Source organism: Mesoplodon mirus (genome assembly GCF_964341445.2).
Source record: "Mesoplodon mirus genome assembly, chromosome: 12".
Lineage (NCBI taxonomy): Eukaryota > Metazoa > Chordata > Mammalia > Artiodactyla > Ziphiidae > Mesoplodon > Mesoplodon mirus.
Window position 1 is genome coordinate 34,748,847 of NC_138988.1, and position 20,415 is coordinate 34,769,261.

Here is a 20,415-nt window from a genome sequence, read left to right on the forward strand (position 1 = left end):
CACACATACAGAAGCCCAATGTTATATAATTATTTGCCTGGCTGGCTCATGGGGCAGAGGGAGGGGAGGGTGGTACAGGGAATGACATTGGGGCAATACTGCAAATGACAAACAAAAATGGGAAAAGATAAGATAATAAGACTTGGGACTTCAGAGGCATGAAATCAAGTTACCAGGAGTAGCAAAAGGGCTGCAGCAACAAATCTTCCTCCATCCAAAAGATCTAACCTAGTATTCCCCACAGGGCCTTCAACTACTGTGGAACGACTCTGGTTTCAGCTAACATAGAGACAGCAGAAGTCAAGCAATGCAGGCATTAATTAGCCAGTTTGTTAAAGGTGCACCCATTTAAAAGGAATTCTTAAGCTAAAGGGGGTTGCGCAGCTACAGAAATGATGGACAGGGGCTTTGGAGTCAGATGGACTAGGTCTGCGTCTGCTCTGCCATGCTTTCCCTCCATGACCCTGGTTCCACTGTAGTTTACTCATCTGTGAAAAGGGTAAAAATACTACCTACTTCATAAGGTTGTTGAGAAAACAAAATGCAATACTATGTAAAGCACAAGGTGGGGGCCAGATACAAAAAAAGTAAGAAACATTCATTATAAAGGTTATCATTCTACCTTTACACTATTGCTCAAACTTCATAGGTTAGCACATCACCATACTATTCACCTTCTCAGTCTACCACCCTGTGGACAGATGTATGTCTATCTATAGCTCACTGTGTGTGTGTGTGTGTACCTACAACTTATACCGAAGGTTGAGTTACTCATACACCTAGCGTATTATCATCATGCAAAGCCCCCTCTTGATTCATACTTCCCCCTCCAGTCCTGACCTACATGCTTATGCCCTGCCCCCATAGACACCCACTCTAATGAATATGACAGACATCCTGAACTGTGTGTGTTTATGCAAAATGCACGCTGTTTTACATGCTTTTAATTTATATAGATACTACTATGCTGTAAGTCTTGCTCTATTTCTTATGCATTGTTTCACTCCAGCTCAGCATGGGTTGCTTTGTTTACATCCAGTACACCTCACCTGTCCCCTTCCCTAATGACAGAGTCCTAGGGAGTCTACAACCACCCCAAAAACCATGCCCCAACCAGTCACCTCATCTCACCTTTCCTGACTACATTTCTTTAAATCAACTCACATACCTTAGATAAATTTGTTTTAAAGAGCAGTTATATCTGTTCTATGAAGGATTAAAATATACATATAACTATTAAAATTGTCTGGCAGCTATGTCTGTGTGACCCCTGGGCTTCCCACCCACGTCACTTCATTAGAGGCTGGCCTAAGGCTGCCCACACTGGACACCAGCCTACACCCTACTGAAAGTCTGGGGCTGATGAGCTCAGGTTACCAACAGAGTTTTCTTCCCCAAATGTTCTCTCTAATCTGCATCTTTGCCTTCCCTCAGACAAGCCAGGGCTGCAGGAAGACCAAACGAAGCCTTGGAGCATCGCCCCCTGGCCCCTAGGAAAACACTGCAATGCCAGGAAGATCCACATCACCTTTCTACCACAAGGAGCCGACACCTCAGAGGGGTGGGTCAGACTCCCCAAAGTCAGACAATCTGTACTGATCTGCTAAATGTAGGTGAAAATAACGCTGGGTTCTTGGCTTAGTTCTCTCCAGCCACCAAAGCGTACTCAGCCAGAGGAGAGGGACAGAGGACAAAGAAGCCAAGCCTCCCACTGAGATTCGGAGGAGCCCTCTCACAGCACCGCTTCTGATTACTGAAAGGGCAGAAAACTTTTTTGAGGGGAGGGGTAGGTGAACATAAATCAAAAGCAGAGAGAAAAGTGGGGAAGACGGCAGTGTTGCCCTCGCCACAAAGGAAAAGTTAGACAGCCAATGAGTGATGCAGAGACAGAAATGCAAACCCTCCCACAGCTTCCCGCATCCTCAGCAGGACACCCCAACTCTTCAGTGAACCTACTGGCTCCCCAAGCCTGGTGGTGAGGTGCTGGGGCGATGCAGGGAGCAAGATGGACCAAGCCACTGACCCGGTGGGGGGTGGGGGTGGGGGAGGGGGTCAAGGGAGGCATTCAAATAACCACACAAATAGATCTCGTTTATCCCACTGCAGCAGGCCCCAAGTGGTCCCATCAACTCACAGACCTCCCAGTGCCCCCCTGTCTTGCTCTCTCCAAACTCATCCCCCATTCCACCCTCCTTTCAACTTCTTCAACTTGCCCTGTGCTCTGCTCCCTCTCCAGGTGCTGCTTCTCCTTCCCAGAGCCCCTTCCCTTTGCCGTCTCCTAGGTCCTGGGGTATTTTCCTCACCACTCCTCAGCTCCCTGGGTGGGCACCACCTGAGCAGCCTGGACTTCTCGCCTCCAAGCCTCCCCCAGTCCTCCAACTTCTAACTCAGTATCTGTCTCCCCCAGTAGCCTTCAACTCCTTCTAGGGAGGCAGCCGGCATTTCCTAATTAGGCTGTAAATCTAGTTCCCACAGGAGCCAACCCAAGGTCCCAGGCTGTCCATTTCTTGGGATACAGCTCACAGTCCACAAAGGGCGTAGGATGGTAAAGCATCCAGGGCTGAGGACAGACAGGGCAGATGAGGTGAGTACTCATACCCACACGCAGGCCTTATAGGGATGGAGGTGGCTTAGGGGAAGAAGAGAAGACAAATAAATTGCACCCCTACTCTCAAACCTTTATTTTCTCCTCCTTGAAACCATAGGGATTCTCAAAGAAATGAGCATTTTGTCCCACTTCCAACAGGCTTTAGTTGAAAGCATTACTCACCCTGCCCAATTCCCTCATGAAGTAACCTGATAAATGAGAGAATGCGAACTTGATTTAGAGAGACTGGGACACCACATCCAGATCCTCTTAAAGTGGCAAGAAGTGAATACCTGTACCCAGGTCCCACAGGCACGCCACAAGAGAACACAGCCTCTGCATGGGGAGGGCATGGGGGTGCGGGGTGCCTAGCAGCCCAGGGGCACAGGTGTCGGATGACCCTCTCCAAAGGCTCGCTGAGACCAGGGGATGTCACCCACTTCATTCAGGCTCCCTTTCAAATTGCCTTCAGAAGGGAAGCCACTGTAGGGTGCGATGAAAGGGTTAGGAGCTGGACTTGGAATCAGATAGGCCTGGACTGAAATCCCAGCTCTTCCACTTAGTAGCCGTGTAACCCTGGACAAATCAGCCTCTGGAAGTCACCTCTAAAAGTAGACTCAAATGGCTACCCCTGGAGCTCACTGCAGGATGAGATGGCACTGCTCAGACTTGGTTGCACATTAGAACCTCCTGGGGAGTTTTTGAAAATTCTCCCTGCCAAGCCTATACCCCAGACCAAGTCAATTAGAATCCCTGACGGAGGGGTTGGGCATAAGTATTTTTTCAAGCCTCCAAGTGATTCCAGTGTGTAGCCAAGCTCGAGAACCAACAGGCAAATCCCTTTCTGCCTGGAATGTGGTCCCTTGACTGGCCGTAGCAACATCAACTATGAATTCATAGGAATTGCAAACTCTTAGATGACTGAAATGGCATCTTCTTTTTTTGTTGTTGTTGTTGGACCATAGTTTATTCCAGCAAATCAGATTGAAAAGAAAAAAGAGCTAACGTGGAGGTGGTGGGTGTGTGCTGTTGCTAGAATCTTGCACCACTAAAGTTTTCCATGGCACAAATTATACCCCTTTTGTTGTCATAATAGATATACATAAATTTTTAAAATTTAGAAGTGTGAAATGCCATCTTCTTTATAACAACCTTCCTGGGCTATTCTGATGAACTTTGTGCTCTGAAAAGTACTGAGATCATTCACCTTAAGTGCTTATTAGCATAGCTCCTGGTCCCAGGCAGCCATGTTTATGGGATCTTATTAAGAACCTAAGGACAGGCAGTACAGCACAGAGGTTGAAAGAAGCCTGCCTGGGTTGAAATCTCAACTACCTACAACCTATAGTATAATCGTTTTCTTATAATAATAAGAAATTGGGCCTCAACTGCTTCACCTGACACATGGGTTAATAACTGGTAGTAACTCGACCCATCTCAGAGGGGTTTGTGAGTATAAAATCAAACAACACATAAAGTGCTTACTACGTGCTTGTCAGAGTCAGCCCAACAGCGCTGTTGTGATTACAGCTGTAGGGATCCAGCTCTGTAGGTAATAGTACTGGGTCAATTAAATGTCAGAGCTGAAAGGAACTCACCTTAAATTGCAAGGGTACTCGTCAACAAATGATGCTGCGACAACTGATATCCACATGGAAAACATGAAGTTGGACCACCACCTCACACCAAATCCAAAAGTTAACTCAGAATGGATCAAAGACCTAAATGTAAGAGCTAAAACTATAAAACTCTTAGAAAAGAACAAAGACAGACCTTGGATTAGGCAATGGTTCCTTAGATATGATACCAAAAATACAAGCAACAAAATAGGAAAAATAAATAAATTAGACTTTGTCAAAGTTAAAAACTTTTGCGCTACAAAGGACCATCATCATGAAAGTTAAAAAGACAACCCACAGAATAGGAAAAAAATATGTTCAAATTGTATATCTTCTAAGGGACTAGTATCTAGAATACATAAATAACTCATAAAAAGACAAATGACACAATTTTTGAATGGGCAAAGGATTTGAATAGAAATTTCTCCAAGGAAGAAACACAAATAAGATATACAATAAGCACATGAAAGATGCTCAACATTATTAGTCATTAGGGAAATGCAAGTCAAAAACACAATGAGATACCACTTTACACTCATCAGGATGGCTATAATCAAACTGACAAATAACAAGTGTTGGCAAGGATATGGGGAAGTCAGAACTCTCACACACTTCTGGTAGCAATGTAAAATTATACGGCCACTTTAGAAAAAGTATGACAGTTCTTCAAAAGGTTAAACACAGAGTTACCATGTGACCCAGCAAACCCATTCCTATATATACCCAAAAGAAATGAAAACATATGTCCAAGTAAAAACGTGTACCCAAATGTTCATAGCAGTACTAGTTATTATAGCTAAAAAGTAGAAGCAACTCAAATGACTATCAACTGACGAATGGATAAACAATAAATGGATGTGGTATATCTTATATGGTGGGATAATATCTGACCATAACAAAAATGAAGTGTTGATACTTGTTGCAATATGGGTAAACCTTGAAAACATCATGCTCAGTGAAAGAAACCAGTCACAAAAGACCACACACCGTATGATTCCATTTATATGAAACGTCCAGAATAGGTAAATCTATAGATACAGAAAGGAGGAACGGAAAGGAGGAACAAAGAGGACTGATAACGGGTACAGGGTTTTCTCTTTGGGTTGATGAAAATCTTGGGATGATGGATGTACAGATTCTGTGGATATACTAAAAAACATTGAATTCTACACTTTGAGTTAACTGTATCATATGTGAGTTATATGTCAGTAAAGCGGTTAAAAAATTGCAAAGGTAAACTGGGCGCTGTGTTTTCTGGGTTGAGCCAATGATTAGATAACTGTTTTTGAAATGCTAACAACTCAGTTATTAAGACAAGTTATACACATGACAAACATCAGAGAGGAAATGTGAGAATCTAATTTAAAATCACTGACTATGCAAATGTGAAATTTCAAAATATGCAAATGTACCACACTGTGATAAAAAGGAAGGATACATGGGGCTAATTTCTTCCTGTTAATTCTGGTAAAATAACTCCTTTATTGTCCCATTCCTGCCATGGTAAGCTCTTGATATTGTTGTTGATGAAGGCTTAATGCTCTTTTTTCTTGAACAAAGTTTGATGAATTATTTTTTTCTATCAGGTGCCTGAACAGAGAGATAAGTGCCCCATATTCAAATGTAACCACTATGAACATTTTTCATACCCTTCTTCATGTGTGATATTGTCCCAGTCATCATTCTAATAGGAAAGTGTGTGCTGGGGGGATGGGGATTTAGGGAGAGAGAGGATCACTCTGATTTCTGTTTCTTGATTCTGTGAATGATACCAGATCAGGAATTATTTACATGGCTCAGGTCTTCTTTGAGCTGGGAGAAAAGGCACAATGAAACAAATAGGACTTATGAGTAAGAGACCAAAACAAAGGCCAAAATTCTAAAATGTTAAAGGTGAAGAAAAATCTCAGAAACAGTCCCATCGGTGGATCACAAACTTGAAAGAAAAAGAAATCCTTGTCTCCTTATAAGGCTTTCTTATCCTGTGTCCTGTGAACAATCCTCGCCTCCAGCCAAAAAGTTTTTAATCCAAAACAGGATGGTAACATTTAAATGAGATAACAGATGTAGAGCATAGCATAGTGGCTTAGCAAAAGAGAAGCTCTCCATACTGTGACAATGACAATGACTACTGCTTACTTTCTGCAGAGTAAATTGTAAATGCTGTGAATATCCTGCCTATGAGCTTTCAGACCTCATACACCAAAACACTCTGCTATGTTCACTAAAAGAGGCTGTGGCCCTAATCTAACTAATCCAAGGATTGCCAACTCAGTGCTTTGGGGAGACAGAGCGGCAACATAAATGACAGGGAAGCAGCATGGAAATCAACCAACTGGGCATTTCACTTGGACTGTCACTATGTGGGAATGGAGGCCTCGGGTGGCTACACCTCTCAATTTTTCAAGCTTTAAATATGGACATTTTTACATCACTTCATATTTGCATATGTGATTTCATTTTTTTCTCAAAGCCCAGGAAGATCAAGTAAAACCTGTCTATGACGTTCCCCATCACCACTGAAGCAATTCCTGTGAGTGTGAACCGCTACCCATCCCACTCTATGTTCATTTTGCCAAGAGAAGAAGGCTAAATACACTTCCCTAGAGTCAATTCATCTCTACCATGTCTGATTTCCCCACGTGGACCACAGACCATGGCCACCGAGACTGTAGTGACAGACTCCCAGCACAGCAATGGAAGAGGTTCACTGAGCCCTTTGGGGAAAGTTCTCAAGAAGATAGGCTGAATGGCTACAAAAGCCCCATAACAGAGGCCACCATGTAGCCGGCCAAACAGCTGCCTACAGGCTTCGCCCCCTGCAAGTCTGCTTGTGCTCCTGCCTGGGGCTGCTTCCATCGTCCCTCGGCAGCTGGCACCTGTCTGCTCACCTCTTGGTAAAAGCACTGCCAGTACCTTTGCCTAGTCCAGAGACACCTGCTTGGGGGAAGGAGACGGCTGGTGTTGGCATGTTGATAAGCAACTTCGCACCGTGACCTAGATGGGGATCTACTTGCTGATGCCACCACGGACTTCTAGGGCCCCTGACGAAGTCCCTCTCTGCAAAACCATCAAACACCTGATGAGATGGATGCTTGGGAATCACCAGGTGCACAGTTAGGGAGGCTTTCTAAGTATATTCCCAAGGATATGATTTTCCTCCCCAACTGACACATAAAAATATCAATTAAAAACCACACACATACACACACACACACACACAAATCCTCATTTGCCCTCGATTGTACAAAGCTCTATTTGTCTGTTCAAGCAGCCTGTACAGCTTGGGATAGGCAATCAAGGATATCCCAGCTGATTTTTGACAAAGACTCTGATTATTCGAAAGGGCTGTCAACCCTCCCCTGAATGCAATATAAATGAAATGCCATTGAATTCCTAACTACCTTTTCATTTTCGCCTCATAACCTAATTTAGAAAACATACATAACCTCGCTGTGTTGCAGGACCAGCTGCTCCTTACCTCCATATGGGAAACTAAGCAAAGACCAAAAAAAGACAACGGAAGCCGGCAACACATCCCCAGTTAAACATCCTAAATACACATTCAAAACATTTCTGAAAACCTTTCATTCATTGCCAGTAATTTATACAATTATAGCTAGTGGGTTTTTATTATTATTATTATTATTATTATCATCATCATCATTATTATTATTGCTTTATTCTGTCATTTGGATATATTGATGGTGACACTTCAGTGATTCACCATAATTTCCCCCCACCCACAAACCTTTTAAGATTTCTTTCACCTTGCCTGGGTATAAATTAAGTGGCATTATTTTCTAAGTAGTCTGTTTTGTTGGAACAACCATGTAATAATCTGGAAGATCAGAAGATTTTTGATGCGATTCTGCTGTGTTCAGCTCTCCCTGACCCATTCACTTTGCTTCAAAGTGTCATGCATGTCATCTACCTGCACACGACACCTTGTTCTTCTAGTTGCAGTGAGCAAGGCAGAGCACCACAGGGCGAGCCCAGCATCTCCACATGGGCTCCCAGATGGGGTGTAATTGTTACTTGGCTAACAGCAGGGGCCAGCACTGTAATTTCACACAGGGTCTCCGTGGCCATGAGCCCCTCTTCTCCAGGCTGCTTGGTCCACTGGGTCTTCACCTAAGTGACAGGAAATCTTTCAAAACCAATTTTGTAAATGGAGAATAAAAGTAGGCAATGAAAACAGGAAATACGATTTTAAGTGACATTTCACTTTGGATGTGAAAGGAAACTGTTTTTCATTTTCTTTGTTGTAAAGAAACATAATATAAACCATGAACAAGATAAACCAAATCCAAACTTCACATGTGAGGCAGAGGAGAAATGGATCATTTGGTGGGGAGCAGAGGGCAGGGCAGGCAGAAACACACAGGAAATGCCTGAGACCTTAACCAGCTCCGTGTCCTGGTGCTTAGACACTCATCCCAAGCAGGAGCATGACAGCATCATTACCAGTGTGGCCAGTTCATTCATTCACGGACACCCAAGTGCCCTGCCTGGGTCCTGAAGATATAAAAGGAAACATGACCATCAAGGTCCCCGCCCTTATGACAGTGGAGTTCTAGGGTGGAGACTGACAATATGCAAGTCAAAACTGAGATAAACAAAGTACAACTTTCAAAACATGTCTAAAGAAATAAGCAGGATGCTGTGACAGCTAATGCTGGCAGGGGTGGGGCAGGGCTCTAGATGGGTGCCCTGACCCAGAAAGACTACAGTGGGGACAACACCAAACCCAGATGGGGGGAAAGGGTTTGGTAACTGCTCTCAGCATCACTCCAAATTCTCCTTCATGACATCACTCCCTAATTTACGAAAAGCCTCTTGAACTTGCTCATAACATCAGTTTGTTCCATTTCTTGGGGGTGGTGAGCTGCCCATGTTTACCATCTGCCACATGAAGAGAAACATGTGCCAGACCGGGAGACACACACCCTAGTTCTAGCATCGAGCCTGTGCGTTACGACCAAAAGCTCCTTCAGCCAGGCACAGAGAACACCGGGGAAAGTCATGTATTTTCTGCTAAGTCATGGCTTCCCAACACTCATTTCCTCCTTGCCCTGTCTAGAAATCAAGTCCTCCTTCATCAGATCCAACCAAACAGGAAGAAGGGGAGGGAGGGAGAGGTATGTAGCCAAGATGGCAAAGTAGGAAGACCCTGAGCTCACCTCCTCCTATGGGCACACCAAAATTACAACCACTTACAGAGCAACTACCTACAATGATCTGAAGACTAGCAGAAAAGACTTTCCACAACTCAAGATACAAAGAAGGAACCACAATGAGATGGGTAGGAGAGGTAGAGACACAGTATATAGTTCAGACTCACACCCCCAGATAGGTTATCCACAAACAGGAGAATAATCGTAACTGCAGAGGTTCTTCCAAAGGAGTGAGGTCTGAACCCCACGTTGGGATCCCCAGGCCAAGGGTCCTGCACCAGGAAGATGACCCCTCAGAACTACTGGCTTTGAAGCCCAGTGGGACTTGTGTACAGAAGGGTCAGAGGGCTATAGGAAACAGAGACTCTGCTCTAAGGGGCATATGCAAAATCTCACATGCTCTGAGTCTCAGCACAGCAGCAGTAGTTTGAAAGAAGCCGGGGTCAGAACCACCTGGTTCAATATCTACAAATCAATCAATGTGATATACCATATTAGCAAATTGAAGAATAAAAATCATATGATCATCTCAATAGATGCAGAAAAAGCATCTGGCAAAACTCAACATCCATTTATGATAAAAACAAAGAGGGTATAGAGGAAACATACCTCAGCATAATAAAGGCCATATATGACAAACATACAGGCAACATCATATTCAGTGGTGAAAAGCTGAAAGTATTTCCTCTGTACTCTGAAAATCATAAGACATTGATGGAAGAAGCTGAAAACAACATAAACAAATGGGAAGATATACCAAGCAAGTGCCTGGGCACACCCCTCTATGAGATGATGAGGGACCAGCACCCAGGCCAAACCCTGGAGTAGGGCAGGTAGGGAGCCAGAAAGGACCCACCATGCCAAACAGTGAGTAGTTATAGAAAATGAAGTAAAATGAGATGCTGCTTTTTGTTGTAACATTGATCAAGACCAAAAGACTAATAATAGTGAAATGTTAGGGAAGAAAGTGGAGTAATAGTACCTCTCCAACCACACAGGTGGGAGCACAAGCAGGTGGGTGGTATCTGGAGGACAAGCTGGCAAGGTATACCAAAAGCCTTGATTTTACTTCTAGGAATACATCTAATAAAAGCATCAAATAAATGGAAAAAATTTCTCTGCAACAGAGTTTATCATATTATTGCTTATAGTACTGAAACACTAAATGACATCAATGTTCACCAAGAGAGAACTCCTTGATTGAAACATCTAGAAATCAGATTATTATGCAGTCATGAAAAGGAATAAAAATATATATTTATTAATGTGGAAAGATGTCCACAACACATAAAATTTTTTAAAAATCTGGTTACAAGAAAGAATAAGCCAATGTTTTGGAAGTTTACATATATACATGTATATGCATATACACGTACACAAATATAAGGAAACCATCTGGAAGCATAAAAATTAAGACATTTAGGGCTTCCCTGGTGGCGCAGTGGTTGAGAGTCCGCCTGCCGATGCAGGGGACACGGGTTCGTGCCCCGGTCCGGGAAGATCCCACATGCCGTGGAGCGGCTGGGCCCGTGAGCCATGGCCGCTGAGCCTGCACGTCTGGAGCCTGTGCTCCGCAACGGGAGAGGCCACAACAGTGAGAGGCCCACGTACCGCCAAAAAAAAAAAAAAAAAAAAATTAAGATATTTAAAAACAAAAGGTATTGAAAGATGTCAAGTGCCTTTCAATACCTCCTGGGGCTGTGGTATCTAATTTTTCCTTTATGTTTTTCTGCACATTCTTTTTTCTTTTAGTGAACCTGTATAGTATAATCATTAAAAACAAAGCAAAAAACATAAGAAAACCAACATGGGTAAGGTGAGCTACATAGAAAACCCAAGACAAAGTCTGCCATAGCTTTGCAAAAGGAGGTTTTAGGTCAAATATTTGGGATGGGACAAATAACCATGAAGTTGGGGAGGGTTTGGCACAGTGGTTCTACCCACAAAGAGCTCTTTCTACAGGCCAACAGCCCTAGAATAGGCAGGAAAGCTAGGATGCAGTTCACCAAGCCAACCCAACTCCCCGTACAGGTTTGATGGAAAACAAAGGGCTTGAGGAGACTGGAGATGAAACGGATATACAATGCCTGGCCGTTCTCCTTCCATCTCTTTACAGGAAGCACATCTCCCTCAGGAGATGGGCTGGTTGCTTACTCTCAATGTGGGCAGGAAAGCAGCCTTCTGGGCCTCGCTGTGAGGCTCAGGTTGATACAATCTGAAGTATGTTAGAGGAAACCCCAACCCCATTTGGGGTGAAACCCACGAAGACCACATGGATCCATGTGGTTTTGCCCTCAACCATTAACCAAGGATGGTTTGCTGACCTCATCAAAACTGGTGAATCCAGATTGTCGCTATTTTGTGTTTCTTCTGGTTTGAGGTTTCTGCTCTAAATTTCCTTACACATATGTATGGAATTTTGCAAAGCAGTGTGCCAAAAGCAAAAAAACAGAATGAAGAAAGGAAGGGAGGGAAAGAGGGAAGAAGGAAAGAAGGGCAAATAGGTCACAAGATACAGCAACACAAAAAAATAATAGTCTTTTCCTTCTCCATTTGTGACTGAAAACATTTTTTTCTGAAACAAATTCACTCCTTTTTCAAGGAACGAGTTTTGACATTTTGAGATAAGATCAGAAATGAACACAAGGCAGAAAAATCTTTTTAGATAAGTACAGCTACCTCCATTGGTTGATAACTAAAGTCCATCCTAGCAATGTTCAGTATATTCAACTCCCAAGACCTCAGTTTATTTTGGACTTAGTATTAAAAGAGTCCTTATGACCTAAGAGTCATTTTATACAGGGAGAATCAGTTCCATCTTAAGAATCTTTCCTGAATTTAGAAATCTGTAAACAAAATGGTTGATTTCATTTCCAACTTACTGAGTATGCTTTTGAAAGCAGCCTCACCAACAATTTTCACAATGCCTACCGATATAGATGAGTTTTTATACCACAAGTGTTTGCATAGTCCCTGTAGATATGAAACGCTTCTGCAGCACATATTTTTGGTCAGAGCATGCCTTCCTTGGGTGCATCCTGCTTTTAATGCCTCAGTGTATATATTTACATAAAAACATAGATGTGTTTTATAGTCATACATATGTAGACACGTACCAGTCAAAAAAACAGCTAGAGGAAGTCACTTTAATAGTACCCTCTGGCTTTTTGGAAGCTTGGCATAAATCTCTTCTGCAGGGGAAAAAGTTCATTTTTCTGGGAAGGTAAATGTTTATTAAATGCAAAAGCCGATATTCGTTACCTAGGAAAAATGTCTTGCTGCATGTGGAATTTCTTGAGAAAAAGCCTTCAAGTCCCAGGTTTCTCCAGATAAGCCCCTATCGGTGAACTGATGCATGAATACACTGAAATTGAATTACTGTACAACAGCAATTACTTTCCACAGTACAGCTATAATGGGAATCAGTTCCGCAATGAATAGCAGGTAGCTATAGGAAGGGGAAAAAACCTTAATATATAATCTAGTCTCTTTTAGCTTTTCCCAAGAAGCACAGATGTTTATTTTTAAGCAAAACACTCTTTTTCAAAGGATCAATTTATCATTTTATCAATATAAGTCAGAAAATAAGTGAAACAGGATTAAGTTTATTTGCAGGTATGAGCTTCAGAGTGCTTTTAAAATTTATGAAATATCTTACCCAAAGTTTGGAATCAACAGACTAGACTCTTCACTTAGTGAGTTTAGCTGCAACTTGCTTGCTATGTCTTTTCATAGTCCCCAGTGAAGTTTCTTTGTTTAGCCACTTCTAATTAATTGTTTGGGGGAGAAAATAAATTTGAACAGCAAATAAAATACTTAATGTTTTGCCTAATACGCTACCAAAATAGATGCCATCTAGAATCCTTTCTGTCTCTTTGAAAAGTGTTTAAGTTTGTGGAGGCCTGCACTTGGTACAGCCCAGCAGAGAAAGCTGTGTGGATCAGTGCCTGGCCCGAACCCAGGAACACCAGGGAAGCCAGAAGGATGTTACAATTCTGGCGCAGATTAGTGTGATAACCCCGAGGTTGCTCCATACAATCAAAGGCAAAAAACCATGCTGGGGAATTCACCCTTAGTAAACCATTCTGGAGAACACTAGTATAAACTGATAAATTCTCTAAGTCATTCTGTTTGTCATTTCCTTGGTTTATCTACTATTTTCAGGGTGTGCTGCTAATCTGGGTTATATGGACCATACGGAAATCAGAGGATCATTACTTCCCACTGGCTGTGCTGGAATCTGTCCTAAAAGTCTACCTCTATAATCAGAGATGCCCACAGTTATCCAGATCTACTTCCTACAGATTCTCCTCCAACTGCACAGTTAGCTGTGCCTGCTTGGAATTCCCTGGAGCCTCAGATGATCCTTCCATCAGTGTGATGGTTTATGCTGCTTCTACTGAAGGCTCAGATTTTAAAGACAAAGGAAAGGCAGTGGCAGCCTGTCCCTTTCACTACTGCCATGGAATGCACATCCTTTGCCTTCTCCCTTCCCTCAATCAGGGAAAAGAGTTTGTCACCATCAGCAGAAAAAAGGGAAGCTGTGTCAAATTTGCCTCCTATCAATATTTCAGATGAGCTCTGACTTGTAACACAGCCGAGCACTTCCAGGTGTCACTTAGACACAGCCCAACGGGAGTGCACAGCTGGCAGGGAACATATCACTTCCTCCATGTCCAGCATATGAAATATCTCCCTTGAAATGTTAATGAACTGAAGACAGATTGATTCCATTTCCTGTCCATTCATAGGGACTTAATATTTGATAAATTGCTCAGCAACATTAATCGAGGGCTTGGTAGCATGAATATGTTTGAACAAAGAAGTTGGGAGATGATGCTTTGGTTACAATCTTTATACACAAAAGCAAAGAGCAGCATTGCTGCATCAAACCTGATGTGGTTTAATGTTAAAACAACCTACATCAAGTCTCCGAGTGGAATTGAAAAAAATTATTTAAGCCAGTGGCATTAAAAAGAGCTAGAAAATATTAGTTAAGAAAGGCTACCATAATGATGGCACCATTATGTTAATGGCAATTATTGAAGCTAAGGTTATTTGTAATTTGCTATCCTGAAAAATAAAAGTTACATATAGTCCATTATCCATCAGATGACAGAGGTTATGTAATGGGCAGGCCACTCTGGCTTTCACATTTACTTCAGACATCTGATGGGGAGAAAAACAGGATTTTCTGTGATAGGATAATTGCATAGTGGAGAGTAATTCAAATAGGGGATGAGTATGATAAAAATCACTCTGATTCAACTAATCACTGGGAAAAGTGATGGGGGGAAATGATGAAATCAAGCCCGAAGAGACAGAGAAAAAGATCAACACTGTTTAACAGCCAAGAGGTGACAGGCATGTTAAAGGACTGCGTTACCCTAATACTCTTTTTTTTATTCCCCTAGCACTAACTGAACCTCCCTCTACCAGACTAAAGGTGTTACTGCAGTTTTCTAAATTGCTACTGCCATTCTCATAAATATTTTATATACATCAATGGAAATTTTAATAATCAGCATTTTTTGTGAGCTAGTTTTTTCCTCTGTGTTCTTGAGTCCTCCCAGCCATCCACCATCAATAAGCACCTGGTGCTAAGTCCGTTATTGGCAGGAAGGCACTAGGGGAGGCACCAGGGCCTCTAACCTGACTCGGATTGCTGGGGACAGGGATGAGGATGGGGGCTCAGAAAGGGGAGGTTGCTAGGCATAGTGCATGACAGGGATGGAGCAAATTCTAAGATCCAGTGTTTTCCTGGGACATTTGAGAAAGGGGTCGCTGCTCATTGTATGGCATGGACTGGAAAGGCAGGGCCTGGTGCACAGTGGAGCATTCTAGTGCAACGTGGCAAGCGATGAGTCCACCGCAAACGCACCGGCAAATTGGAATTTGAGGTCTTTGCACTTCAAAATATCACAAGTCCCATGGGCAATAGCAACCTTTCCTATTGGAGAAGTGAGGTGTAATTGTAGTATGAAAAACAGTCACACCCACTGCTCCCCTGGCCTTAATATAAGCCAACATCCAGGAGGCCTGTCAGTGGCCACCTCGTCTCACTCCAAATGCCACATGGTCTTGTGACTGTTGCCAATGGAGACGCACAGTCCATACAGGGACTAGGCCGATCTCAATGACGAAACTGTCTCCAGACAAAACCCCAACTTGATATACAAGCCCTCTTTCCTTTTTAAAGATTGGGAGCAGGGGAGAGCCACATATTGCTGGACCAGCTACCCTAAATTTTATGGCATCAAGTGTGCTTACAAAGGGCCTTGTACTCTATTTTAAAATACATAAAATATATAATTCTGAGAATGTTGGATAGCTTTACTCTGGGAACATTTCAATTCAAATAGAGCAAAAAAAAATTTTTTCCATCTCCAAGGAACCACATCAACCATATCAGTCTTTTTTATTTTCACCTCACTAATTTAAGGCAAAAAGGTTTCAAAACTAGGTTCCCTCCTGTCATCATCCAGGGACTTCCTGAGGCTTCAAGACTCTCTCACTATTACATATTCACAAACTGGGAGGTCCTGTAACCAGCATTAAGAGCAAACATTTACTGAACCTTTACTGTTTGCCAGGCCTGTGCTAAACACTTGACACAGATACACACAGAGCCACTATAATCCTACAGCCTGGGTGCCAACGGAACTCCACTGAGCCTGCCCAAGTAACCAGGGCCAAGCCTGTTTGCTCATCTCTAAACCAATGATAGTAACGTGTCTCATTCCCAGGGCTGATGCAAGAATGAAACGAGATGGCATGTGCAAAGTACTTGGCACAGAACCTGGTGCCTAGTGAACTCAATAAACATAGCTAAGGATTAGTAAGTCATCGAGTCCTAATGTCTCCAGGGAGCTAAGTGAGGAGAAGAGGTCCAATGGGCTTATTCAGCTTTTCTCACCAGCCTCACACCTTGGGGCAGAACTGAGATTCGGAACAGTTCTCTCTATTCCAGAGCCCATGTCTCACCCACCACATGGGCCCCTGCCTCTTAGTGCCCAGGTCCAGGGTCTGCTGCCGATTAGAACTCTGCATGACGGTAGCATGATTCACAAGCCCCCATGAATTTCAGACAGCAGGCCTTCCTTGTCTGTCAATTGCAGAGACAGAACCTAAGGATATTTATGTCCCTTTCTACTCCAAAATTCTGTGATTCATGAAGAAATCCAATTTGGGACAATAATAGCATTTCCTTCTCTCAATTGACGATGTTGTTACTAGTATTTAAAACAAAACAAAACATCTGTATTCATTTTTTGAGGATTCAGGAAAATGTGCATTCACACACCACTCCTGCTAGAAGGACTGTGGATTGGCATGACCTTATTTGGACAGAAATATTTTCATATGCATAAAGAGCCTTAAAGATGGGTTCAGAGCCTCAGAACTGTCTCTGTGTTTGGGAATTCATCTGAAGGAAATCAGCATACACTGAAGGATGCGATGCTGAGGGCATGGAAGTGATGAAGGAAGTGGACTCTGGGGTCCCTGTGCCTGGGGTCCATCCCCCACTCCCCAGGTGACCTCAAGGAAGTGACTTAAGTTCTGCTCTGAGTCTCCTCTTTTGTAAAATGAGGATAATAATAGTAACTTCCATCACAGGGCCGTTATCAGGATAAGGCCTATATATACTTTATGTATACGAAGTCCTTAGAGAAGCACCCAACACGTAGTGGGTGCTGTCTACTGATCTGCTGTTAACATACAAGAAGATTTACTTCAGCATTATTTATATCAAAGTTTACAAACAACTTAAATATCCAGATACAGAGGAACGTCAAATCAATTATGACACACGCGCCCATAGATTGGAATGTTATGTAGCCATTTAAGAAAATCTCGAAACACAGTGACACAAGAAAATGCTCACACTATAATGGGATAAAGAAGTGAAAAAAGCTGGATACAACAAAAGCAAACAGGCAATACTATTGCTAATTTGATAAAAGAAAAACACATACAAGGACATGCACAGAAGTGTAAAGAAAAAAGACTAGAAGGAAGAAAACAAGTGTTGGTTTCCTGCTGGGTGGTGGGACTCTCAGGTGATTTTTTTCTCTGTTTGATACTTTTCAGTATATTCTAAAAGTTCCAACAAAGGGGGTTTTCATTTTATAAACAGAAAATAGTAATTGTGTGGGGTTTTTCTTGAATTTTTATCTCAGGGTTCTCGGACTGTTAGATTCAAATGCCTACCCATGCTGCCCTGTCTGTGAAGAATACCACTTGCTTCAAGGGAGTGATATAGAGACACACCAGAGGCCACCATGCAGCTCCTAGGAATGGCTGTCAGTACAGTATTTCTGTGGCAGATAAAAGCACTTTTTTTCTTTTAAGGCGCTTCAGAGTTTCCACCAAGAAGTCTCATATTATTTAAATTAATAATCACAGTAACAGCAGAAGTTACTATTCACTGAGCACTGCTCATGTGCCAAGTTCTGTGCTAAATGGCTCAAAACCACTACTGTGTTTGATCTTCACACTCCCTGTGAGAGTTTTCCCCATTTTAAAGATGAGGAAATCGAGGCTCATGAAGGCTGTTTTAAGAAGGTTGAAGTTTAGTAAGTGACAAAGGCAGATACTGGACCCAGGTTCAAGCTCATGCTCTTACCTAAACTACAGCCCCTCCTTCCCTAAATCAAAACAGTACAAAAATGTTTTAGAAACAAGAAAATGTGTGGGATTATAAGGTCTAAAGCAGAAATATCTTGCGGAAATTTGCTTTGGCCAATTAAAGATGAGAAAAACTAAAATAGGAAATGGACTTTTATAATAAAGTCATTCTGGAAATAATAAAACTGAAAGGTAAGTAAACTATACTTTAGAAATAAAGAACTCTTCAGATTGCAATTCTTTCCCATAATCCTGTGTCAATATGGTATTAACATAGGATATTGCAACATTCACATGTCCTAAATCAAGAATTCAGATGCCCTGTTTTGTCAGCAACAAGGAATAAAGTTGGAGGCCATCTTGGAAATCCAAAACGATGCACATGTGCACTGCAGTTCCATTCCTCCTGCTACTATAAAATTTCAGGAGTAATGGCCTATATGGGTAAAGAATCTAAACAAGAGTTGTGGATATAGGTATATGTATAACTGATTCACTTTGCTGGACACCTGAAACTAAAACATTATAAATCAACTATACTCCAATAAAAATTTAAAAAAATTTTTTTCAGGGAGCTCTTGCCAGTCAAGATAAGCATTATAATTACAGTAATATTCCAATAGAGGTAAAAAGAACTTCCAACTTCATCTAGACTCATTTACCCTATAGAAATTTTCAATTCCATATTTTGGCAAACATTGCTTAATTTTTTTTTACATTTGCTTAGTTCAACCACAACGTACCCTTGAATGTACTTTGGCAATTAATGAATGCATTACACAGCCAGAGGCCATCCTCTGTGGATGTGCAATTAGGGACACCTCCACTGAAGGCATACAATCATAAGATGAAAACTGGCACCTAAACCCTACATGGAGAAAGGGTAATTGTGCCCCTAGTAACTGCTTATCCTAGTTAACCAGACTTAAGAAAGTGTGTACATCATGGCTGAGTCAACTTTGATCTCTGAGAGTTGGGTTCATCAATGCCCGTTGCCTGCAGCTGCCTTTGTGTCTTCGGGCAGTACAGAGCAGAAACCAGAGGCACTTACCCGCACTGCTTCAGACTTCTTGTGAAACATCTCTTCCATGTTCTTTGCCAGCTTTTTCACCAGTTGGAGACCATCGATTTCTTCTATGGCAACGTCCTTCTCATACTCTTTGTATTTCTGGAAGGAGGGAGGACAACATTAACATGGCACATGATACCATAAAACATCATGCCTACGATGTCAGAGCGCATTTACCTAAAAGGAATAAGTAAAAGTAAAGTTATAATATGGCTGTCTCTGCTGGATTTGGGGAGATTGGACTGTATTTCAAAATTATTAAACCAACTAGAGAGAAATGTGAAAACTGGCTCTGGTTCTCTTGAAGCTTAGCTAGCACCCAGGAAAAAAATAAACCCTAAAGCAATCAAAGCACAGCATCTTATAGACCTTTTATAATGTTAAAGTCCTTGCTGTCAATTTTAGTAATTCAATTCAATTCATTTCAATTACTGAGGACTTCCTATATATCCTCACGGAACTCACAAAAAGAAGCATGTACACTAAGTACAAACAACATTAAAACAGCAACATTTCTTATATAAAAATAACCATTATATAAGATTTCATAATTTGTTAGTCTTCATAAGTGACTAATCTGACCCACAGTATACTCAAATTCTCAAAGACAACTTTTCATTTAAAACCTATCACATACCCTGGTAATTTATTTGTCTAAATCGGCAGTTCTCAAAGTGGCCCAAGAACCTCTGCAGGGTCCCTGAGACCCTTTCAAGGGTCCATGAAGTCCTCCTTTTTTCCAACAGCTTATATATATGAAGGCATGTCTTCTTCCTTGATTTTAACAAATCACAACAGATTGACCACAAAAAAGATATGAGAATCTACCTGTCTTCTCTTAAATCAAACCTTGAAAAGATTTGCAAAAAAGAAAAAAAAGCCACTCCTCTAGTTTTTTAAAATATAGTTATTTTTAATAAAATATGTTATGTACAATATGTTAACATGCAATGAGTTTTTATGTTTTGAATTTGTTAATTTTTAAATTAATGAATTCTTGGTTTTAATTTCAAATGTAGCAAATATTTATACATACAACTCGCATAAGCTCCTGGGAGTCCTCAATATTGTGTAAGTATGAAGGAGTCCTAAAGCCAAAACGTTTGCTATAACTAAACATTTAATTTTGTTCCCACTAGAAAGAAATATTGCTTATTAATTTAAAAAACATTCCAAATGGAGCTCAAAATACTTTTAATGTCAAGAGGAATCCTTTACATTTATTTAGCTATGAAAAGTCTGGAGAACTAAAAATACTGGGGGCCTTATATTTACCCTCATTTGGAGGGAAAACCTGAATCGGTTACTAACCCCTTACCCCAAGCTCCTACTTAG

At 41.7% G+C, this 20,415-nt stretch overlaps 1 protein-coding gene across 1 annotated transcript in view; it reads right to left on the bottom strand.

Moving 5' to 3' along the window:
• Positions 1–20,415, bottom strand: part of CACNA2D3 (calcium voltage-gated channel auxiliary subunit alpha2delta 3) — a gene marked incomplete at both ends in the record, with an annotated part of 792,926 nt that overhangs the window by 613,339 nt on the left and 159,172 nt on the right. Inside the window, one exon of the mRNA XM_082637213.1 lies at positions 19,063–19,179. Coding sequence (XP_082493339.1) covers positions 19,063–19,179 — 117 coding nt within the window. The remainder of the gene's footprint in view (positions 1–19,062; positions 19,180–20,415) is intronic.